The sequence below is a fragment of the Manacus vitellinus genome, unplaced genomic scaffold (genome assembly GCF_001715985.3).
Source record: "Manacus vitellinus isolate BGI_N305 unplaced genomic scaffold, ASM171598v3 scaffold_0_pilon, whole genome shotgun sequence".
NCBI lineage: Eukaryota > Metazoa > Chordata > Aves > Passeriformes > Pipridae > Manacus > Manacus vitellinus.
In genome coordinates this window covers 43,210,010-43,226,513 of record NW_021938789.1, presented here as the reverse complement: position 1 = coordinate 43,226,513, position 16,504 = coordinate 43,210,010, and the positions used below count along the sequence as shown (strand labels likewise).

The 16,504-nt window shown below is 35.4% G+C and overlaps 1 protein-coding gene across 2 annotated transcripts in view; it reads left to right on the top strand.

The window, feature by feature from the left end:
• The window catches only part of AIMP1 (aminoacyl tRNA synthetase complex interacting multifunctional protein 1), a 38,969-nt gene that overhangs the window by 5,142 nt on the left and 17,323 nt on the right, over positions 1-16,504 (top strand). For both annotated transcript variants that reach the window (XM_018072439.2, XM_008933198.3), the window contains exons 2-3: positions 13,400-13,533; positions 14,197-14,310. In XM_018072439.2, the coding sequence (XP_017927928.1) occupies positions 13,400-13,533; positions 14,197-14,310 (248 nt within the window). The remainder of the gene's footprint in view (positions 1-13,399; positions 13,534-14,196; positions 14,311-16,504) is intronic.

Sequence of the window (16,504 nt, the reverse complement as noted above, 5' to 3'; positions counted from 1 at the left end):
GTTTGAGCTGACTTTTGTTTTTTTAACTGGAGTGGGGAGGCATGGCAGGGTAATAAGTTGTTTTCTGTAGTTTTTTTTTTGTTTTTTGGTGTGGTGTTAATTGATTAAGTCATTAGTTGCCCTTGGGCAAATTTTCTAATGGTGAACTCCATAACAAACATGACATATTTTGCAAGCAGGTATTTTCCTCCTGAAAATATAGCCCCTGTCGTTCCAGTCAATTGAATAGGTCTGATAAATGGAACAAGGGAAAGTGGTTTTTGAGACTAATAAAAATGTGCTAGTTTGCTTGGGTAGCACGACTGCTCCAAATGTTTTGAGATTGTAATTTTTTGAAATCTTGGAGCAGAGCATCTTTCAGTTGTTCACTTGCATGTTTGTGATTTGTTTTGTTTAAATGTGTTTTGTCAGAGTATTGTTGGTTGGTTAGTGGCCTTCTGGTAAGGGTAGGTCACCTGTTCTGTCTACAGAATCTGAGGAGCGAACATTTGTCCAAAACCTTTTTATTGTCCATACAGAGTGTGAACATTAATACAGGTATGAATTACTTTTAAAGGCATAAGTGAGGAAATCATCTCTGCCAACCAAGACGAAAGATAAGGTTTCTCTAAGGTTACAGTAACTTGGATTATGGTAATCTGAAATTGATCCATTTTGATGATTAAATGCATCAGGGAGCATGTATAAGAGCAATTTAAATCACTTGTTGACACTTGCTGTTTCTAAAGAAAATTACTTTGATACCTTACTGAAATGAGAATTGGATAAATTCTTCTTTGCCGTATATGTTTTCAGAGAGAAATTCCAGAAAAGAGAGACCCTCTGCTTACCTAACTTTTGCAATTTTTGTTACACTCCATAATTTTGTGTACAATTATGGAATTGCAGAATGGGTTGGAAGGGACCTTAAAGACCATCTGGTTCCAACCACCCTGCAGGGAGGACTCCTTCCACTTGACCAGGTTGTTCAAAGCCCCATCTGATTTGGCCTTGAACACTTCCAGGGATGGGACATCCACAGCTTCTCTGGGCAACCTGTTCCAGTATCTCACCACCCTTCATCCTTAAATTCTTATTCCACTTTATATTAACAGCCTAGAAACTGTTCCTTGACTTTTAAAACTGTAGAGAGGAAAGATTAAACTACCATTCATATTAGAAAGCAATATATACTGTATATAATCATCATCCGTTAAACACAATTCATGTAGAATTCATTCTTTCCTCAGAATTCTGAAAAACTGACAGATTCTGTGCTGGATTAGAAGAAAATTTAATTCCTGAAACATCATCAAAAATTGCCTCAAGTTAGCAAATCTTTTCTTGAGGTCATTTGGCTCAATCTTTTGGCATAAAACTACCTATTATGGAACACTTTTATTTCCATTTTCTTCTCATCAGGAGCTTTCCCAACATAACTTCTACTGAATACAAACTAATAGTTTAAAGATTAGTCTCTGACTTCAGGACCCTCTCTCGGAAACGATCCATGGCCATTGGATCTGGTTTCTGTCCCAGTGTGTTTCTTAATTACACTTTAATATACAGCTTTGTAGTGGCATCTTGTTTCAGACTCTGAAGATCAGTGAACAGATCATTTCAGCAGCTCATTTGTCTGGGGCAGCTGGGGACTGCTATTCCCCCAGGAGCGCATGGGCTCACACATGGCATAGGGGAGATGCTGCGTTTGGCTTAGTCACAGCTGCTCTGGAGTGAAGGGCCTGAGTTTGCATCTGTCCTGGTCCTACTGTGAGGTTTGAAACCTTCTGTGTGAAGGGCTCTAGTAATTGGTAACAGTGACACACTAAGGAAGTCACTGTTGCCAGCTAGGATGTGACACTAGGGAAATTCATCTTTTCTTAGGGGTTCAATTACCCTGCTGCATCACAGTGGGTAAGTAATTTCACATCCAAATGACCATCTATAAAATAATGCTCATGATTAGAACTGGGCACAGGTCTTTTTTTTTTTCCCTTTGCATTTTACTGAAAACTTACCTTCAAGGTAGCACTTTTTGAAGATGTTAAACTAAGATATTCTAATTGAAAATAATTGTTTGAAAAGGATTGGATTTTCAATAAAATAATTTGTAACACAGCAAAATTAGAATTTAGCTCAACTTGTCTTAAAGCTTCTTTTGTTTCCATGGTTTGAATCCATAGATGAAAAATGACTATTCCCCAAAAGCTACTTGGAGGATTCTTCTGTCAGAGACTATCAGTCTTAATAGCTGACATCAGCCCTCTCAACATTCAAGATGAGTGCACAGGGAGTTTTGTTTCTGTAATTTTTTTTCCCCTTTACACAGATCTATTAAAAGTGGGGAAATCATTTTCATCCTAGAAGGTTTAAAAGCTGTGAACCTCAAAAACTTCTCACTACATACAACTACAAAGGAGGCTCTGAAATGCAATTACATAACTGCTTGCTTTTTTTTTTGGTACTGTTAAAAGATACAATATTGCCGTGCTTTCTCTCGAGCAGTGCTTAAATATTTATAGAAGACATGGTCCAGAAGTTTACCTAGACTAACATACTATTAACTCGAACAGTGCTGTGCTGGACTGCCCAATGGGTTACTGAGTATACTTATTTTGAAACTGGGTTATCAAGTGCTCATAAAGGCAGATATTTAGTTACAGTGGTGTTCTTTTCAGTACCAGTGTGTGAAAATTTTTGTGAGAAGTTATTGATGACTATGTAATATTAAATTAACAGAGGGAAGAAGAAAGCGAGGGCACTGTCCTGTAGCAGCTACAGTTTTGCAAGAGATGCTATAACGTAATCAAAAAATCCTCTTGATATTCTCTTTTAGTTTAGAATATAGAAAACAACTTGAGAAAAAAGACTTTTCAAGATGACTCTTTTTTGTTTGGGAAGGTCATTTCTGTGTGTCAGCTGGAATAACTACAATAGTCAAAAGCCTTTTGTTTGCATGGGGTAAAATAAACATATAAAATCTGATCAGTCATTCTCTGTTAATTGTTTCTCATTTCTAAAAGAAAAATATGTGTTAAATATAAGCACCATTTGCTGTACAGGAAAAAGGGGTGGGTTTTTTTCATGCAAAAGATATCTTTCTTTCAAAATTTGTTTTGTTTCAAATCAGTAGAAGATCTGAAATAACTCTGTCTTAGTATAACCATTTGGATTGAGGGGAAGGAAAGGGGGCATTTTGTTTTCAAGTATCTGTCGAATTGTTACTTTGTACTCTTTATGTAGAAATGATTGACAGGTAGTTGCTGTAGATTTTTTGCTTCAGAAGTTGCTTGTTTTCCTGCTGGGAATAACAAAGTCTTCTTCTGCAGAAATGTAAATCTACTCAAAACTTTTCTTCAGAGTTCCTTTGTTTTGTCTCCGAAAGGGAAAAATACTATTATATTTCTACCACAGAAGTTAAAATATTAGTCCAAAAGGGAAAATACTATTATATTTCTACCACAGAAGTTAAAATATTAGTCCAAAAGGGTAGATAGTTAACAATAGCTATATCTGGAGATTTTTTTCTAAGTTGATGAGATGCCTGCTAGGAATTTTAAGTCTCTTCACTCTGTAGGTGATAAAAGGAAAGACCTGTGTTTTGAGGCTGATGTCAGGAATATGCAGTGGAAGATACTGCTGGCATGTGGTTTGTTGTTGTCAGCCCACTATTTTTATATATATATGAATATATAAAACTACATTTAGACTTTTCACTCCGCAGCTAAATAAATAATTTTCTCTGCTCAGGGTTGGTTAGTGTCTTTACAGAAGATTGCAACTGCAGGGTCAAAGTTGGGCAAGGACTGCTTTTCCCCTTAAGGCTTTGACCACTTTGTTGCTCCCAATTAAGAGGTGTTTGCCATTGTTCTTGCATTGATTACTCACAGACACATGAGCACACAAACATGCACGTCTTCAGTTTTTTCTTCAGATTTTATTTGGCCCTTATAAAGAATACCTAAAGTTTCTGCTTCAGTAAATACCAGCAGTTGTTAATGTGTCTGAAGTTAGAGAACACTGATTTTTTCACAGTACATCTGCATGATGTCTGCTGAATGCTTTTGTGAATAAATAATGGTTATTTTTAACCTTAGCACTTGCTTTAGCTGAGTGGCTAAATCCCGTTTTCCTCTAGCTTTTCTACAAGATACAACTTTTATATGTAAAAAAGCTGATATTAATGGAAAAGTAGTAAATGTCAAGATTCTTTGTTAACACAGTTGGACTGTGTTAGATAACCAGTAGACAGGTTTCAGACATGAAGAGTATTATGAATTGAAATTGAACGGGGGGGATCAACATTCCTGTGACCTACCTAATTAACACCATTATTTTACAGACTATGGCTGACATAAAATACATTGCTTAGTGATATTCTTATTCCCAAACTCTTCAAATTTCTGAGGGGAAGATATTTTTAAAGTGTCTTTTTAGCAGCTAGGTTTTTGACAAGGGTTATTATCCTTACTGCTCTGACAGACCCAAAAGAAAAATACCGGATTTTGAGAGATACTTTTAAAATATATTTTTGTTCCTAACTGAGAACTGTCTTAAGGGGGAGGGTGTAAACATTTCTTACTTTCTTTACCTTTTTATAACTGCTGTACTTGTTCTAAATTAATGAGGTAGTGTTAATTTTCACTTGACTTAGGAGAAAGTTGCAAAAATCAATAAAGTGCTTAAGAAACTGTTCTACTTGGCAGCAGCAGGTAGATTTCAGTGCAGTTCTGATTCTTCTGTCTGATTTATGAGTAGTTTACTCTGTAGTTACAACAGTAATCTAAAGCTTCCACTCCCCAGTAAAACCCTGGAGGATGAACCACAGCACAGATTCTTTGAGTTCCTGTGGCATGTGCTGACCTTGCAGGCTTGTCCAGATGCAGCTGAGTCCTCTTAAATTTCTGAATTTATAGGCATAAGTGTGTGTCTGTAATTGTAAAGTCCATCACCTTTCAAGGAAGTTTTATGAGGATACTTTGAGACATGAGTAGCAGATACTTTTTAATATGTATTTATATGTTTATATTTGTATATACACACATGTATATATGTACAGTGGTAACAACTGGATACACTGTGGTTTGGAAATTTAAGCTTTTAAATTTATAAAAAACCCCAACAAAAAAAAAGAAAAACAACAACAAAAAACACTACAAAAAAACTTGTCAGTTTTTGACATAAGCTTTCTGTTCCAAAGAACTGTGATGTATATTAGGTTTGGAAATCAGTAATTAAGGTCAAAGAAATGAGGCAGCACATTGCATCTTTTTCATCGTGGGATTTATGTGAGAATTTCTTGTGTACATGGTGATCATTTACCATAAGATTTTGATAGTATTATTAAAATATTAACGGAGTGGGATTCAAAAGATACACACTACTGAAAAAATATATCAGGCTGTCCAACTCTTTTGGCATATGAGCTGCTACTTAAATTGCAGACTGTACTACAAAGCACAACCAGATGAATCTCTACGGAACTTGCAGGGGACCTGGCAGATGTACCGGGTGTGTGACCTGTTGAGACTTGAGTTGAGCAGCACATAGAAGTTGCTTTTCTTGAGCCGTGTTGAGAGCCATCGATGTCTATTGAATTACTGGGCAGACTTCTCAGATTCATAAATTAAGGTGTAAATTTTGTTACAGACCACATCCAAATGCTTGACTGCTGCCTTAACCTGGACAGAACTCCTTAAGGGTAGTCATGTCTCTGCTTTGTTTAGTCCTTGGAGTGTCTAGAGGTGGGAAAGAGTACAAAGTTGATTCAGAATTGGACTGAGGAAAGCATTAGTAGAAACTTCTCCCTGAATAGACATTTAGCACAAGTTTACATCAGGGATGTGAATGAAGCTGCAAGTACTTTTAACCTTTTGAATATTGCAGTTGTAGTGTGTTAAGATACGATGCAGTTAATTAATATGCTGTGGGATCTACTAACGTCTTAAAATGCAAATAGAACAAAGTACTAAAATAATTTTTTACTTCTGACTTGTGTTTTTGGCGATCTCTACCATACAAATCAAAGACATTCCTTTTAATGCAAGTCACTTTTAAAGTAAAAGTTTCATTCTTCTACCTTATTTACTTGGGTGTGTGCTTGGCTTACTTCCTCATGTATTGCTACTCATAGATTTGATTTTTGTCTGTCTCGTTAATGCTGTGACTTGCTTGTAACTTTGGTACATCGTTCACTTTCAAGGCAGACTTGTCTTCATGTTTAAAAATAGTCATTACTTAATAACTTCTGTGGCCTCAAAATTGGTACCAGTAGAGGGGCCTTTTGTTGTATGATGTTCCATCACATGTTTAAAAAATCTCTTTCATGCTGAAGTGTTTTTCAATATGAAAAACTTCAGTTTTGTGTGTTTTTACTATTTACAGCCCTTTAAAATAGAGAGGGGTAGGCTCTTAGGACTACTAAAAGACCTGTCTGCAGCTGGGATTGAGCCTGATTTATCTGGCAGCCAGAAGGGTTGGACTGTAGTCTCCAGAGCTAGCAAATCATTCCATAGAGCTGACATTGCTACTTGGATGAACTGTGTTAGACACTTTGGTTGTTTGAAAGTCTGCGAAGTGATTATTCTGGCTCTCTCATTGCCAAAGATGTGAGTTGAAACAACATGTGGCAGAAATGTACAAGTTTGTCTACTAATTTGTTGCTTGGCAAATTACTTTCAATACCTTCTACACAGAAGCTTATAGATTATGAATACTTGATAAATTATTTTTAAGAACTAAAAAAAAAAAAGAATCAAGCTGTTCAACTGTTTAAAGTCCCAGTTATTGCAATCACATTTGGAGAGAAAGGAAGATAAGAGTCCTGATGTCCCTCTGCAGTTGTGAGTCTCTAAAGCTGTATTGCCATACTTTACAACACTCTCTTACATTTTGCTCATATTATAAAAGGCATTCTTTCTTTAGAAAAATACAAGGATAGTAGTTAAAATTTTATTTGATTTTTTTATAGTGCCCAAATTTCTAGTACCTGATAGGGGATCACTGGTCTAGTACCGAGAGTTCAAAATTAGATTCCATGATGATTAATTTGAAAATGATTTCTAGATTTTGACTTTTTATACTGCAATCCATCAATATTGCTCAAATTTTGAAAAAAAAACCAACAACAAACCAGTTGTGTTTTTTGTTATATTTGTTGGTTTTTTGTTTTTTGTTTTTTGTTTGGTTTTTTTTAACCTTTTTTGTTTGTTTTTTATTTTTGGAGGGGTTGTTTTGTTTCGGTGGAGGGGGGAATTTTTTTGTTTGTTTCTTTGTTGTATGGTTTTGGCTTTTTTTTCATACTGTTGCTTTTCAAATGCTTGCCATTGTTCTGCCAAAACCATTTTGCTAATGTTTTGATATAATCCTTTGCTGTACTTGGAAAAGGACCTAGGTGAGCATCTGCATTTTGAACACTTACACATATTTGCTTAAGACCTTAAATTATATTTTCAAGTGTGTAAACTTTGACAATGGGCAATTCAGGAAACCTACATTCTTCCCTTACAGAGCTAACAATATACTTAATTCTGAAAGACAGATGAACTGGTAGTTAAATCTTAACTGATATGTGCATGTCTCTTCAATGTGCTTGAAATGATATTTAAGTGTAATGGGGTGCAGTATATCTTTTTTTTGCTGTATTATAACAAGAAAACTGTGGTTTTGATCATGACTGAGTAATCTCAAATAATGCAAAAGTATCTAATGCCTAAGATACCTCTGTTTTCTTTCTCAGCATCATATTGCTTGTTATTGATACCTTAGCCTTATATATACAAGTTTAAAAGGCACATTTTTTAAACCTGTTTGTGAATAGCTTCATGTTTTACTTTATTTATTTTGTGAATTATATTTTTCCACAGATAAAACTCTGGTAAATCTGCATTTCTGATAAGTAAATCTGATTTTCTCTGTCTATTGAAGCCTAGAAACACTTAATCTTTTAGAATCACATTTCCTGAAAAGGAACATTTGGGTGTAAAAGCCATGATTGCATTTTACAATGTATTAACAGGTATAAAACCAGTGAAATACCCAATCTTTTGTAGTAGTGATAGGTGTAAGTGCATGAAACTTACTGAATATACCTGATTTCCAGAGTGTCCTAACAATAGAACTATATTATTGCAAATTTGAACTGCTTTAGGCCATTGCCTCCTGAATGATGAATTGAGAACTGCTGCTGATCTTCTTTGCTTTAGTTAGAGTGAAGCAGGGAGATGATCAAGTCAAAACTAAGACTTGATCTCAAAACTAATCAGTTGTAGCTCTCCTATGTTTTGTTTTGTTTTGGTTTTTTTTAAAATATAGTTTAAAGTTTCATGGTTTTGAAAACTAGACCTTATGTTTTTCTACCAAAAATGTGAAATGATCAAATTGGATATTCTAAATCTTATCCAGAGATATTGACAGCATCAGGTCTAGAATACTTTATCAGAAGTTAGGAGAAACCTTTAAGAGAGAATTGATTTTTAAAGCATGAATCTCAGTGTTCTGAGGCAGAAGATGGGACAAGTTAAAACAATAGCCTAGTTGCACTAATTCTTTGGCTTAGACAAAGAAAACATAGTTCCAATCTGTTTTCTTCTGTTCTGATCTGCTAACTACTGTTCCTTACTTTGCAGATTAAAAAGGTGTGATGTGAGATTCTCAAATCTGATTCACTGTATCCTGACAGTTCACAGAAGTGCAAAGCAGAGAAAGCAGAATCTGGCAAACAGCTGACACATTCTGTTATATTTATGGGTTTTTGTAAGATTGTCTGCCAGAAATGACCATACTTGAAAAAGATGCTCAGCTAGAAGTGTTTAAACACAGTTCTTGAAGAAACAAAGTGATCGTTGGTACTTTGTGTCTTTTACAGAAAGTACAATACTTTACTATACAAGTTGACCACATGGAGGAAGAAAAAGAGTTTACTTTCAGATCCGCTTAAGACTTAAGACCAAAAGCTTAGGAAGAGGAATTACCATTAAATGTTTTTTCTCTACCTTAGATTACTGGACTTTAGTTAGCATTGGAGAAATTACCTCTGTGTTATCAATAACTTTTAGAATAAGCCACTGGTTTTGCTTCATAATTACAAACTTTTAATTTGAACAGATCATCTCAATTGAAAAGCAAACATGTCTTTTTGCAGACTTTTATTTTCTCCTGTAGTGAGAAAATAAATCTTAGGTCTTGGTTGGCAACCATTCATGAACGTGGCAGAGACATTCACCTCATAGGAGAATGCCACCTGGGCCATTTTGTTACTATTTTCTGCTCTTTGGTAAAGATGAGTAGGATTGACTTTGCCATAGGAATAGTTGATTCCTCCATAGCTAGCACAGAGGGAAGAGCAATGATGGGTCAGAGCAAAGCACTGTGCAATGGAGAATGCTGCCTATGGGTGATGAGCTGTCAAAGTTTACCCTCTCCCTGAGGAGGATTTTATGTGTATGTGGGAGAGGAAGACAGGAGAAGGAGGCACGGTGATTTTCTTTCATTTTACGTCATTTGAGACAAAGCTTGGCAACTTTTTGTCTCAACACATGCTCAGGTGACCAACTGAAACATAGGTGGTATTTGGTTCTGTTGCATTAAGGCCTGTGAGAAAGAATGAAAACGTAAGACTCCTGCCACCTAAGACAGCAGCACAAAACCTTACTGACAGTGCTGAAATGTAGCTGCATCTCTGTCACAGAAACACTTGATGCACACATGGAGAACAGGTTGATCCGTAAGTTCTATAAGTAGGTTGTACTAACCAGCCTGCAGGTTAGGTCTTGTGCAGTTAGTGATCTTACTTTTTGTGTTGACATTAGCAAAGCATTGCAAGAAAAAGCTGAGAACTTGGAAGTACTGAGCTTTTTAAAACCTCCAGCTGGAAAAAGGAATGCTCAGAGCTAATTATTTTAGGTTTTGGGAATCAATTGGCTTCCAATTTCTGGGTTTGAGGAGTTTTTGGTTTTTTTTTTTTTTTTACTTTTTCATTTAATGATTGCTTTTCCAATAGTGAAAAGTAATCAGTTCCATGTTCGGACTGTGAATAGATTCCAAAACTAATTTTTAGAGTTTTAAGTTTTAAATTTTGCCATTAATTTTATGGGAGGTTAGGCTTTTTCTTGCTTTTAAAAACAGAATACTAATATTGATGAGTAAGCTACAACAAGGTTTATGTTTTTAGCATCCTTTGTGTGTTCCCTTTTTGATCTGGATGTATTCTAAGGTTGAGGCCAATGTTGATGAACCAATATTTGTAAAACATGTTAAAATTTTAGAGTAATTTGTACTATATGAAAAGTCTTAATTTGTTATAGAGAGTTTGCCACTTTGTGGGCACTTCCACACTACTTGTTTTAGAGCAGCCAAGTAGAATAATGCCTCTTGTGAGGGTACTGCAGCTACTTAGAAGACCATAGGAGGCAGTGCTTTCTGTTTAAAAAAGATAGGCAACTCTCTTAATCAGCAAGTAGAATGCTGAGAAAATAAACAGCCTTTCTGTGTTGATATGTAACCTAATGAATAACTGCAGGACTCGCGTCTTTCATTTGAAGATTGAGTTCCATTGAGTGGAGCAGGTGGTTTTTGTAGGAGTTCTGAGTGTCTTGCAGGTGACACAGTGGTCCTCAGAGGTCTGAGATAAAAGATTCCCTTAGCTAAGCAACTAGATAACTTCAGGAGGTTCTCCTTTGAAGAAGGTCTGAATGTAGCTAATCTGTACTTGTTTTTCAAGGCTATTTTTTGTTTGAAGGGAAAGCAGCTAGTTAGGCACAATTGCATGAAGTAACTTTACTTTCAGTTGGCCTTTGGGACATTTTCTCCAAAACAGGTCAGAATGATCTGTGATGAGATATGAGGCTGGTTTTTGAGCTATATTATTTCTGATTTTCTTTCCAGTTTTCAGTTTGTGTATCAACCAGTAAGAGTTGGTTTGGGTTTTTTGAGGATTTTTTTTGTGTGTGAAGTGGGAGGTAATATAGGGCAAAGGAAATAGGGGAAATATTAAAAAAAAATTAAAAAATTGACTGCAGCCTTTGGTTATTGTAGTTCTAATATTTTTGAAGTGTTTTGTATTCTATAATAAAGGATGGGTCTTTTTCTTTTTTTTTTTTTTTAATGTGTCCTTTTTAGGTACAGTTTTATGACTTTGCTGTATGGGTTCCTGTGCTTGTACAGCAGTTCACTTCAGCCTGTTGCCTTTTTATATTATCATCGGAAATACCTATTTCTTTGTGTTATTTTTACAATACTGGCTTTACAGAAATTTATTTGACAAGTGGGAAAATGTCTACTCATTGTAATCATGTAACTTAATTTCCAGATCTTCAGTTCATTAGCCAACTTGGCTAAAATCTATAAAATGTACCAGTTCTATTCACTTTGAAGTTTTAGTAGCATTTTTGTTGTCGTTGGCAAAGTTTCTACTGTTAGTATTGTGTTCCCGGGAGAGAATTTGTAGCTTGCAAGAAATCTTACTGGTATGCAGACAGTAATATCCCAGGCTTTGTACTGTGCTGTGTTGTGCCATAATAGTTTTGTGTCTGTTTCCATTTGACATCTAAATTAGTAACTTATTGGAATCACTGTTTTCCTTTTTAAAACTCTATTTTCAGTCTGCCCATGAAAACAAAATTATTTTCTTGTTAGCAGAGATTAATTTGAATATAAAAATCCTGGAGAGATGATTTTCCTGCTCTTTACTTCATGAGAGTTTCTTTCTTTTAGAAGAAAAATCTATTGTGGATGACTGGAAGGTGTGATGGCAGTAATACTCTTACATCTTTAAGTGAGACAGTGTATGTAAAACAGACTTTGATTGTATTACATCAAAAAGAAGGCAGGATGTTGGTTCATGCATCACATTTGCAAGAGTAAGATGGCACATTTACAAGAGTGAGATGCCCCATGCATCATCTGATTATTGTGCCTCTCTCTGGCTTTGTCAGTTTTACTTTGGGAAATTTTAATTACACTCTTCCTGAATAACTGTAGTTTGTTTTCTGTTGGGTTGGGTTTTGGGTTTTTGTTTGGTTTGTTTTTTTTTTTTTACATATGTAGCTGTGGAGAGTTATTTATAATATAAGATCAGATATCAACATACATTTTATACTTAGAATGTGCCAAAGGCAATATGTTGACACTGGCACGAGTGTGATTGTATCTGTTCACCTCTGGTATTTCTGAGTCTGTTTTGTCTTCAGCGTGAGGTTTGTTGCAAATCCCAACAGAGAATATTTGTATGTTAAAACCAGATTTAGATCATAGCATTAGAATAATCTTGGAATAAAATGGGAAGTTTTCTGCCAATTTGATATGAGAAAAGGCATTTTTGGACTTAATCAAAGTTGAGGAGCCAATGCATGCATCTGGATTGCCATTTTCTTACCAATTCTTCCCTTTGTTGCAGTTGGTGGGCAAATTCACAGGAATTAAATTACCTCACAAGAATTAAATCACCATTGCTCGTGCAGATCTTTTCTTCCCACCTGTAATCAGTTTTCTTGATTTACAGATGAGGCAGCTGTTAGTACAAATTCTTCCTTCATGTAGATACTGAGTGGGAGGGTAAAAGCACTGTGGCTGTAACTGTATTTCATCATTCTGTTGCTACTATTGGAGTTTTTGTTTAAACACAAATGTTGCCCAGAAGGAAAATAGGCCATATTTGGTAGCTTCAAGAAATAAAGGCAGTACACAAGGCATAGCTAGTTTCTGAAACATTAGAGAAACCCAGTAAAAGGTCAATATCCTAAAAGAAGGTTAGGCAGCATTTATTTGTGCTTTCGCCCTTGCTGGGCTTTTGTGTTCCCTGCTTCTTTTTTACTTGTGTGCTGACCCTTACATTTCAGTCGGTACAAAATCAGGCAATCAGAATTGCTGCTAAAATAACTCTGAAGGTGTAAACCTGCAATAAAAGTTGTCTTAATCTGACATATGTAAAAACACTCATGAATTCTGCTTAAAAGTAAATCAACAATAAATTGTTAATATATGCACAACCATAATGTATGAAATATTCAGTATATGTGGAATAAATATATTATTAATATATTTTTTCAGCTAAAACCAGGATACATGTTCTCCTGTCCAATCTTTTCCCTTTTATTTCCTTTTTTCCCCCCTAAATATATTCAGACCCTTTTTTCTGAGAAGGTAGATTTTTTTTTTTCTGTTTTGTGAAGGAAGAACATGTTTTCTGCATCTGGGAAGAAAAAGAGTTTTTCTTCCAAAATACTTGAAAGCAACTGTCAAACATCTGATTCTATTAATGTTACTTTTCTTTGGGCTTTGCATTAGGAGTGGGAGCCCAGCTTTTTTACTTAGTGAATTTTCTTATTCAGTCACTGATTTGAGAACTGCTTCACGTGGTAAGAGATGGTAGTGTTATTGCATTAAGAAGTCATTAATTTTAGACTGTCTCTTGTTTCTCTAGGTTTTTAGCCCGTTTTTTGGTAAAGATGGCAGCCAACAATGCAGTGCTGAACAGACTGGAGCAGAAGGGTGCAGAGGCCGATCAAGTCATTGAGTACCTCAAGCAACAAGTTGCTCTGCTCAAGGAAAAAGCTAGTAAAGAATTATCTTTCTTATGATAAACCTATTAACCAGGTGGTTAACAGTAAATACTCATAGGAGAAAATGAGAACATTGGTGCTGTCAGCCTTTTAAGTGTGTTTCAAGTTCTCCAAGATAAACCTTGTGATAGAAGCTTGACTTCACTGTTGTGATTTGTGGGGGGTTTTTTGAAGCTGCTTTTTCTGAAATATAAAAGGTATGGATAAGGAAGGATTAATGGCACAAACAGATGATGGAAATTTGATAGGACATGACTCCACTTGAAGGGAGAAAGGGAGTTGGAAGACTATAAGACTGTGCAGTATCCTGAATGTGTTACTGCTTTTTCACAACTATAGGATTCTCTCAAGAGTATCATACCTTCAGCTATGATATTTTGTATTTAACTGTATCAATGAATTAAGATGTGCTGTATTACAAACATCTTCAAGGTTTTTCTAATAGGTTTCTTGGAGTTTTTTCTTGTGATTCTGTTTAGGGTACTGAGGAAATAGTCTATTGAGAGGCAATTTGATTAAATAAGTATTGTAAAAGTGGCTATTTCAACAACAAAGAAGAGGATTCCAAAGTGTTTCTGATGACAAACCCCTTTTTTGCTATTTGACTCACCATGTTTCACTTTTCTTTAAACAGTCATTTTTAATGTGCCAACTCTAGTCTTGCAGGCATCTCTCCGCGAAGAGAAAAAGCTCCGTGTAGAAAATGCTAAACTGAAGAAGGAAATTGAAGGGCTGAAACAGGAGCTGATTCAGGCAGAAATCCGAAATGGAGGTGGGGAAAAATGACCTATTCTCATACAACGTAGATGTAGTTAGCAGAAAATGTGATCAAAACTATCTTAATTCTACTTGATTTTTATCTTTCTCTGTGACTCTGTGGCATTAGTCACAAACTCTGGATTTTCCTATGTTCCATGCCTATGACAAGTTACTTAATTCCAACATTTTAATAAGCTGCAAGTCTAACAGGTACATACACCAAATGTAATCAGACATGGAACTAGTTCTTTGTATTTTTTTGTTCAGTCCCTTTCATAATAAGCCCTGAATCTGACTGATGACAGTGACTCCTTTTGATACCTTAGAAATTGCTGAATGTCTAACACTTCTTGATACTATGAGTATCTAATCTAGCATGACTGCAAAATCACCATGGAAAATCAAACCACAATGCAAAGTACAGATAACCAGCGACTTATTAAAAAAACTGTGGTAATGTAAAATTAGAAACAATGTGTTTTGAATTTATGATTCCATGCTTTAGTAAGACCAGCCTTCCACTGGGCTTTCTCTTTCTTTACATTCCTCTGTGTAGTTCTGTTCAGCTTGCACCATCGTATATACTTCATATTAAAAAAGAAGAGAGAAAAACCCCCAAAACTGAAATGTTTCAGATCCACTGTGTTGTCTTTAAAATTATTTCCAAAAAAGTCTCTTTTGCCCTCAACAGCTATTGCTATTTTTACCCAGGCTGACAATATTGTAAATTGTTTGAGATAGTATCCAATGTAGCTGGATGCTAGCATTCAACTGTACTGAATGTTTTACTGGTAAAAACAACACATTCAGTCTTCAAAAAGATTATCATGTTGTAAATACAGAGAATTCTTTTCCTCTGTTGGGGACCAATAAAACCCTTTCATGTACTAAACCAAACCATTAGTTTGTATTTCTCTGTTGTCTGTTAGTCTGCAGCAGTTCTTGCCAGGTATAGGATATTTCACAGAATCTGTTGTGCTTCAGAGAGGTCTTAAGGTGTGTTGATCCAAGATGGGAAAGGAAATTAGTACTTAGCTTGATATTCATCTTCTTTTATTTAGCCAGTTTATTTAAGTGATAGTAGACCTAAATTCAAATATTTTCTTTTGAGGTAAATAGATATATGTTACCTTGGAAGTACTAAGTAGTTGAGCACAGAAATTAAACAGTCACAGTACATCAAAAATATCATGAGATATTTTTCTGAAAATCTGAGAAACAGAGACTTTCCACAACTAGCAAGCAAGTGGTTGTTGGTACAACAAATCTCATATTCAAATGGTTTTAGGAAGTTGTTTATAAGAATATAATTTGTGCAAATCACTTTAGTGTTGAAGAGAGCAAGCATCAACAAAGAAAGTGCAGTTCTTCAGGAAAGCCAGTGCAAAAAGAAACATATATGCAGAATGGAGAACTGTATAATATTGACACTAGAAGAATTTGTCAAACAGTCATTAATCCTAGGACAGCCTGAGTTGAAAGGAACTTCAAAAGATCATGTAATCTATGCTTTCTTGGGAAAGGGAGCCTTGATGATACTGTCTAGTGCACAAATGATGCTTACCCAGCACAATCATTACATAAAAAGCCTTAGTGAGATTCTTAAAGAGCAGACTGTAGAAGAGAGGTGATTCTTACACTTTCATCTGTAAGACTGACAGTGAGGTGATGTCCAGAATTCTATATCAGCAGTTTAAAAAGAACTATGAAGGTCATATGGAGAATTTAGGAAAGGGAAGTGAGAAACTGACAAATCATGTTAGGGCTGCAGGTGGTTTCTTAGAATGTGAGTATTCAGGCTCAGTTTCTGAAGTTAATCAGAAAAAAGAGTTGAGGAATGATCTGAATACAACATAAAAGTGATTTTATGCATAACTCATTTATGGAATAGTCTCCACTATGACAAGAGCTAGTAGCTATAAACTGAAACTAGACAAACACAAATGGGAAATAGAGAATTGGGAGCAAAGATAACTAGATGTTGAAATAAACTACAAAAAGAAGTGATCTTTGCTTACATGTTCTCTTATGTTTAGCACTTTTTCCCATTTAGAAAATGTGTAGTCAAATGTTTGTTCTTAACTGATCATAATAATCATATATAGATTGAGTTCTGAAACATGTTTTGTAATGTGCTTCACTACTCAGCAGTTGTGGTTTAGGTATTTTACGTAAAATTTTCAGTTCTCTCTGCTTTTTTATTTATA